At 38.0% G+C, this 8,777-nt stretch overlaps 1 protein-coding gene across 1 annotated transcript; it reads left to right on the plus strand.

The window, feature by feature from the left end:
• The first annotated feature begins 889 nt into the window (after positions 1–889).
• Positions 890–8,547, plus strand: LOC130566189 (serine/threonine-protein phosphatase 6 regulatory subunit 2-like). The gene is made up of 14 exons (XM_057353473.1): positions 890–1,203; positions 1,280–1,501; positions 1,948–2,012; positions 2,091–2,206; positions 2,295–2,380; positions 2,634–2,731; positions 3,712–3,763; positions 3,935–4,065; positions 4,215–4,369; positions 4,456–4,618; positions 4,695–4,768; positions 5,122–5,305; positions 5,485–5,586; positions 5,680–8,547. The coding sequence occupies exons 1-14, from the start codon at positions 1,072–1,074 to the stop codon at positions 5,708–5,710; spliced, it is 1,611 nt and encodes a 536-aa protein (XP_057209456.1). The 5' UTR covers positions 890–1,071; the 3' UTR covers positions 5,711–8,547.
• Positions 8,548–8,777: the final 230 nt, after the last annotated feature.

The following is an 8,777-nucleotide window of genomic DNA, read 5'->3' on the forward strand; positions in this document are numbered from 1 at the left end:
AGTCTAACTTTAAAATCCGTGCTTTAATGTATAATTCTCACATTTGTAATTAATAATAATACTTTATGTAGTTTTATTTGAATGAATTAAAAGAGCCGTTTCATGTCTATCCTTGAATCACTGAACTCATCAAGGTTGATGTAAGATATAGAAAGTCATTAGTAATTAAATACTTTTTGAAGAGAGTAACTTGTACAGTAATCTAATTACATTATCGAATATGTAATTAGTAACTAGTAATTAATTACTTTTTCAGAGTAACTTACCCAACACTGTGTCTGAAGTACAGTCGTGGTCAAACAGTGATGTCTAGAGAGGATATTTGCACAAATGTTGCTTTAATGGCCACATAGGTTCGATCAAATAAATAATAGCTACTTTATTAATCCCCTGTAAGAAAATTGGTTTCAATGAGCTGCGAAACAATACAAAACCAATGCAAAAATACAAACATGTTGTATAATAATTATAAGTATTAGTAATGTACAAAATATACACAAAAGATCCAATACCAAATTATCCAGGATATACAGTACATAAATTGTACATCAAAATATGAGTGTGCACAAAACGTAAAAAAATTGACAAAATTGTTTGGCAAAAAGGCTAACTGTGGGAATATGGGTTTTATTCTAATATGCAACAGAATGCATAGATAAACAAAAAGCTCACAAGAAATAAAGCAGACATCGACTCTGGTCCTCTTTTGTATTTGACGACAGAAGTCATTCTCCTGATTCTTGACTCAAAAAGCTTCAATGTGTTTGATGTATTTTTTGCAAATTCTTCTCCAAGCTCCACAACATGAGCACAATTTTTTTATACACCTTTAATGTTACGTTTGAATAAAAGGAGAAGGCGTAAGTTATCCTAGGGGGATTTCACATGTGGGCACTACTGTATAAAATCAAGTTCCTCCCTACTTTTTGTGTTTTAATACCATTGTTTACTTGTTAGGGTTTTCAAATGTTTTGACAACATTATCTCCAATTTAAGTAGGCCAGCCCTGCTGTACATTTCTGCTGATGCGTTTTTGACTGTACCTTACAGAAATGTGTCATTTTGACCACAATGGGCGTCTTAGAGGAGCCGTTTGGGAACGCTCGACTGCATGCTGTCAGACTGATGGCTGCTCTGCTGTACACAAGAGCTCCCAGAATCCACCAAGAGCTCTGCCGTCTGAACATGATCAACCTGCTGCTGGTGACCGTCTCTTTCAAAACCACTGAATAACGTCATAAACAATATTTCCTGCTCTAATCTGTCTTTCTCTCTGCAGGACCTGTTTTTTAAATTCTCCTGGAATAACTTCTTACATGTCCAAGTGGAGCACTGTGTCTCAGCCATCCTTAACCAGACCACACCAAACGGAAAACTACAGAATAGTCCGGATCAGACTCATCAAGATCAGCTGGAAAGCACACGCTCGGACCCGATTGAGACACACACCGGCACCTCTGACGGATGTGATATGTTCGCACACTCAGACCTGATAAAACATGTATGTAGTACCCCAAGATGATGCCGACTAATGCATTCAGATAAGGGTTGCCAAACAATTAATCGCATCCAGAATAAAAGTTTGTGTTTACATAATATATTGTGTACTGTGCATAATAATTTTGTATTTATAAAAACATACACTTACATGGATATACTTAAGAATATGATTAATTGTATTATTGGTAAATATAAATAAATACATGTGATTATTTTCAAAATATGTATACGTGTATGTGTTTATAAATACAAAATAAATAGGCACAGTACACAGACATATATTATGTGTACACAACCTTTTAGTCTGGATGCGATAAATCGCGATTAATCGTTTGACAGCCTTAATTCAGATTTACTGTAAATGCATATTAGTACGCGTAATAGTGATCAAAAACAGTGTGCAGATGCTTTATTGATGTACAATTGTCTGTATTTGTGTGTGTGTAGCTGATAAAGGACTGCCGGCTGGTTCAGAGGATTTTAGATGCATGGGAGGAAAATGACAAAACACAGTAAGTTCGCTTTGAATTTCTCTGAGGAGTTTGTATGTTTACACTTGTGAGACTTGAATGTGTGTTTGCGTGTTGTAGGGAGGCTGGGGGCATGAGAAAAGGGTACATGGGTCATCTGACCAGGATTGCCAACACTGTGGTGCACAATGCAGACAAAGAGCCAGAACAGACCCAAATCACAGAGCTAATAAACGGTAGATGACGCACATAACATGTTATTCATACATTTCTAACAACACACATTCTCTGATTTATAAAAACGTGGTTGTTAATGTGTGACAGAGTTACCAGAGAACTATAAAGAACGCTGGGAACATTTTGTGAATGATGCGCTAGCAGAAACTAACAAGAGGAACACAGCGGACCTGGTGAGATCTGACACACAAATGAACAGAATTGTTGGCCTTAACAACAGTGGCGACATATTCTTTTAATAGCTTATTTACAGTAGTTTAGCTGTGTGTGTTTTATGATAAAGAAGAATGTAATCAATTATGATTTCTTAATTTGATTCATGTTAATATTAATTGTGTGTGTGTGTGTGTGTGTGCGTGCGTGCGTGCGTGCGTGCGTGCGTGCGTGCGTGCGTGCGTGCGTGCGTGTTCTGTTGTATTATCACAGGTTTTCTCAGATTATCAGATTCAGCAGATGACTGCAAACTTTGTCGATCAGTTTGGACTGAATGATGATGAATTTGGAGAGCATGACGGCAGCATCAGGTGATTCCTGCACAAACCTTGTAGCATACAATTGTGTGCTACATTTAGATTTAACGGTTTCATTTCGATTTTACATTTAGGTTTAAAATGTACCTTTAAGGTCTTTGCACATACAGTCCGAAAATTTCGTACGCGTTTTTTCGTATTTGGCGCTCGTTTGTACGGTGTCTCTGAATTGTCAAAACGCTTGCTAGGCTGGACGATATATATCGCGATTTACGCGAATTATACATGTCTAAATCGATTCGATGTTTTATGCACAGCTCTTCCGTGAACTACGGCTGTTTGATCAGTAGGAAGTACTGCTCGTCTGCTCGATCTAAAATCACTACGAGATTGAGTCGTTTATAACGTGTATTTGAAAAAGCAACACTCGTCTATCATCATTACTATAAATCAACTTTATTATCATGAAAATAGCTGAAAAGGTTTGAAGAACAGCGATAGAATATGACCACAGGCATTTCCTGGAACTGATTGCTCTTATTCGGTTTCCCATATTCGGAGTTTCTGCGCAAGAGCGCCCTCTGGCTTTCGGATGTAGCGGCATTTAACCGTCATTGAGAACCTGAGAGCATTAAATCGTACGATATATCGCCCACATCGGAGGCAGTGTGTAAATGTGATCGACACAACGCGAGGTCGTATTTATTTTTTAACATTTGGAAATTTCGGACGCAAATTTCGGACTCGATGTGCAATGGCCTTTAGAGTTCACATTCAGATTTAACATTTAGACTAAGATTTAGATTTCATTTATATTTTAAATTACAATTTTCATTTTAAAAAAAGTCTTTTCAAAGATTTATCATTCACATTTAGATTTTACATTTACATTGAACTTTTCAACATGAAACTACTTATACAGAATGGTGGTCTCTAGAAACAAACATAGAGTCGCATAATGTTCATTAGTGTTGCCATGTTTAAACTGAATGGCATTGGCATGTGAAATGTTTTCATATCTATTATTTATTCAGCGCCACGTTCGATCGAATCACAGAGATCAACTTTAACCTGGTGGATGAGGGGGTGAGTACTGATTCACACTCATTCGGAATGATTTGTTTTTTATTCTCTTTACAATCTCCTTCTGTCAGTATTTCATCTGCTCTTTGATTCTCTGTGTCTTAAATCTTCTTTCCTCTGTGTGTCACTCATTTAATGTTCTTAATCGTGTTTTTAACCCTTTATCTCTCTCAGGCGAGCTCTGCCATCTTTGAAACCCGCACAAAAGAGAAAATTCGCCATTTCGATGAGGAAGAGGAGGAAGATATTTGGGAGGAAAAAGAAATCAACTATGCAGCACGCAAACAAGTCAAAGCACGAAGCAGGTTCATAACGCACACTATGATGACTTTACATTTATTTTTAACTCGGATACATACAGAAACCTTCTGCCATTTATACATTGCCATGAAATCATTATTTAGTTCATGTTAGCCCGTTTCTTCGACCGATGCGTGTGCTTTGTCTTTGGTAGGTTTGGACAGGTGACCAGCACTCAGAATAGCGAGGCGGATGCTGGCTCTCGGAGGCGTTTGGGGTCACCAGATCTGGAGTGGTTTCCAGAATCGAAACAAACTCCAGAGAACGCCAAGAATCGGGACATGGACAACCAGTGCATTGATCCTCAAAGTATGCTCACAGTTAACAAAACCTAGATAGAATTTAGATGTATAATACAGTTCTTTATAAAACTAACTGTTTCTCCATCTCTGCAGGTCCTGGATGGATCGCGAGCTTCGAAGATGACTTCAACTGTCGGGATTTTGCGAGCATCGCCATGGATACGGGATCCAGTGTGTGGGGCAGCTCTAAAGACCAGCTCAGTGAGACGAATGACAAAGGATGGGCGACGTTCGGTGACTTCCAGCCCTTCTGCTGGTGCGGCGGGACTGATGTTATACAGTGTGTTAGCATCAAGTTGATGTCATGCTAATTGAGATCATGTGTTTTGCAGTTCAGACGCCGGACCCAGATGCAGTTCACCTGTGGACTCACAAAATCCAAACAAACAGAGCCAGAATGATGAAGGTAAGTGACTTGGTTCGAATTCAGTGCGTTACTTAAATTAGTAAATAATTCGATCTAATGAACAACAAGTACTCAAAGGTGCAGTCTGTAGGTTTTTTGTAATGGATTGCGTCTTTATTTACCTCTTATGTTTATTATAGTCTGCTTTGTGTATCACAATTCATTGTTGCGAATTAAATTACTTTAATAACCGTGTAATCCTATAACCTAAATTTAACCAAATTTATATTAATGTTTTTATAATTTAACGACATTATTTTGTGGGGCTAGTATCATTTTTATTGTATTTTTTATTTATATTGTAATAATTATTGGTGGTTGACGTTAATGCCCACGTGTTGTGTGTGTTGCAGTAAAAGGCTCATCAGCATGTGTGTGGAGTGTATGTGGAGCGAGGAAGGCTCCTCTCGTAGCATCAGACAGCAGCTCCAGTGGTACAGACAGTGAGGAAGAGGAGGAGAGGACCAGAATCAGTACAGACACGGTTGCCACCGGCAACACCAAGGAGCCGGTGAAACCCAGTGTGGACTTCAGCAGGTACACATACTATAATACACAAGACACATTCTAGGCCTCCAAACACTATCATTTGTCTGTTGGATATGAACTGAAGTGAATAGGGAATGATCACCTGTTCTAATAAAAACCTGAAAACCCCAGATGCTAACTGAAGCCTTTTCTGTGTTTGTCCGTATTTGTTTCTTCCATGGTTTCAGTGACACTACTGATAAAGCAACAGGTGGCATGGCAACAGATGTCATAGCAACAGCAACCGTGGCGACGCCCATCGCTGGTACTCAGTCGCCTATGAAGCAGAAGTAATGTCAACACTGTTTTCCTTCGAATGTAATATTATGTATTAATGTACAATGTAATATAGTTTCTTAATATTTCTCTGTATCGCTCTACAGGGGTGACCCCAGCAGTAACGGTCCAATGTAAGAGCACCCTTGCTGCTCACCTCTATCCCCATGGCAACCATTGCCACACTCGTTTTGGCCACTTTTAGCCCCTCCCTCTGGCATCTGCCGTTTCCATTGGTCTGCCATGTAGTTAGGCGAGGTTTTTGTTGGCTGGTACTCCACATCTATACTCCAGTCTTCCCTAATGAAGACATCTTCACGGTTGACCTTTGAACCCTGTGAGAGCAGCCCGGCTTCAGTCTGTGAGTGTGTGTGGTATTGTTGGGTGTTTTGGGACTAGAATAAGATGCACATTGACATATGCATAAAAATGCTCTACATGTACATCTACGGGTGTTAAAAGTTATATTTTTTTGGTTTTGAATCTGTGCGTGTGTGTCTTGAGCAGCTGATCAGTATTTTTGTGTGTTGTAGCTCTGGTGCTGATCTAATTTCAGTGCTGATTTCTTTGCACTTACGTTAGCTGTGTTTACGTTACCAGCCCCCTCCCCCCCCCTTAAAGATACACATATACAAGCTAAATCAATTGAGAAAAAAAAATCTGTTTCGTTTTATGCTTGATGTATGCTGCGTTTACATTAAAAGAACAGTTCACCAAAAAAAAATTCTGTCTACATGTTCTCACCTTTGAAGAACGCTTTTGTAATTTTTCCCACTATGGAAGTCAATGGTGGCCAAGAACTGTTTGGTTACAAGCATCCTTCAAAATATCTTTCTCTGCGTTCATCGGAACAAAGAAATTTATATAGATTTGAAACAACTTGAGAGTGAGTAAATAAAGACAGAGTTTTTATTTTTGGGTGAACTGTCCCTTTAAGGGAGAAATTCAAAGTTCTGTCTCCATTCGCCATTGCTCCAAACCTGTGAAACTTTCTTCTCTGGAACGTAAAATGTGAGACGAAATGTTTATTGTACAAAAAAAGTAACGACGGTTAATACTGTCAATCTCTACAGACCAAAAAGCACCATTAAAGTAGTCTTGTCCGTCATGTTTCAAGCCTAAAAGCTGAAGCTTCTTCAATACCCCTTTCTCTACTGCAGCTTTTGAGTCATTAAAACTATTGAATATCTACATGTATGCATCAGATTTGCTTTTAACATTTCTCAGAATGATTATATTACATCACTTGTGTTACTGAATGAATAACAATGAACAATGAATAGCTGTTAATGTTTTGTGTTCCACGGAGGAAAGTCACGTGTGTTTGGATGGCATGGGAGTGAGTAAATGATGACAGAACCATCATTATTGGTTAAGCCAATTTGAGTTAATGTGAATCTTCAGAATGAACTCAGGAGAAGGCGGAACTTTAAAGAAGCGGGTGTGTATGTGTGTGTGCCTTGAAATATCAGAGAATGACACATCAGCGTGTACATTAGAACACGTGTTCGTGTGTGTGTGCACATATCCGTCATAATTCTCCTGTAGTAATCAGGTCTTAGTAATGTTGATGTGTATTCTTTACTATATATGTGCAATTAATATTATATTTTTACTAACTACTTTTGAAACACTAGAACGCTTCGTCCAGTTGAATCTAGAGCGATAGCAATAATAGTACGAATCATTTTTTGTTTTGATTTGTTCTTTATTAATGTAGCTTTGGGACAATGTGCACACAGACACACAGAGTCTGAATCTTTTTGTTTTTGCACTTTTAAAAACTTGATTTTGATACCAAATGCAACAGGATGGTGGTAAAATTGGTGTTTGGTCTACTTGGATTTTTAAGTTTACAAGCACTTTGTTTAAATTGCAAAAGTGTGTTTGTGTGTGAGAATGAGAGCAGGTGAAAGAGAAATAAAGACTGATCGGCTTTGTGCTTGAATGTATTTGACTTTTTTTTTTACGATTTTTTTTCTGTAATCCATGACTTTTGCCTCTACATCGCCATCTCTGTTTAAAACATAAAACTGCAGGTTAATTTATGATACTTTAAGTATGAAGTCAAAACACTTTGTGCATTTTTAACCCAGAGAAGTTACAGATTTTAGCCTTTTATTGTTTATTTTGCCAAAGTCGCCACATTTCTTCTTTAACCCGCTGGTTTGGACAACAGGGTTTCATTCTCTTATCATTACTGTACCTTCATATACTTGTGCTTTAATTCAGCACGTAATCCAAACGGCCACTTAGTGAAATAGCAATGAGATCTTTATTATTCCATCGATCTTGTCTTCCACATACAGTAAAAGTCTTTCTGAAGCACCACGTCTATGCGATTTATCTGTGTTTGTGGTTAATGTGTTCCTAACATGTTTATTTGACCAGGTACTGTTACACAGGTTTAGTGCTGTTTGCTGCCGTGGTAAATCATTTTACAATTAAATAATAGCGGATAGTTTGTTCAAAGCATTGAAAGCATTAACATTTGAGATGAGAAAGGCATTATGGGAAACCTAACACAGAAGCAAAATTTCTGTTTTCTAATACTTAGCCACTATTCCTTTTATTTTATTATTTAATAAAGGGTTATACAAATGTATTGTTTTATATAAAACTGGCCTGCCACATTGTTTTATCAACCAATCGAAGCACCACAAACAAGATTTTATAGCTTAATGCATCAGAAACGGAGACGTGAAATCCTTTATATGTTGTTTGTTTGTTTTCATGTTCAGCTGTTGTATGTATTCAAGTACCCAAAAACACAAATGCATACAGTATAATCTGGTGACTGCCTCGAGCATCTGTTCGTTGTGTGAATGTGGAACACACATCTGTTGTCATTTAGTCAAATGCCTTTTCGATGTAAACTGATACTGGTGGGTTTTCTTTGTTATACTGTACCTGTTATCTGTTGTCAAAAGTTAGGCTTTCAAATCAGATATCAAACTAATAAATATTTCAGATGGGATTGTCTTGGGAGTCTTTTTCATTTCATTTTGGTGTGCCTGTGGTTTGGCAAAAAGTGTATACCTTTTCTCACCCCCATCCGTTTCTGATATTTTGCGTTACAATGTAACCACCACCTCGAAAAACCTAACGATTTCAAAAATGGATCCAACATTCCATGACTTGGAATGACACGTCCCGTGGGGCATTGAAAGTGAAAGCTGCCCCGCAGGCATGAGGTGGGAGTGGC

The sequence above is a fragment of the Triplophysa rosa genome, linkage group LG15, assembly GCF_024868665.1.
Source record: "Triplophysa rosa linkage group LG15, Trosa_1v2, whole genome shotgun sequence".
Lineage (NCBI taxonomy): Eukaryota > Metazoa > Chordata > Actinopteri > Cypriniformes > Nemacheilidae > Triplophysa > Triplophysa rosa.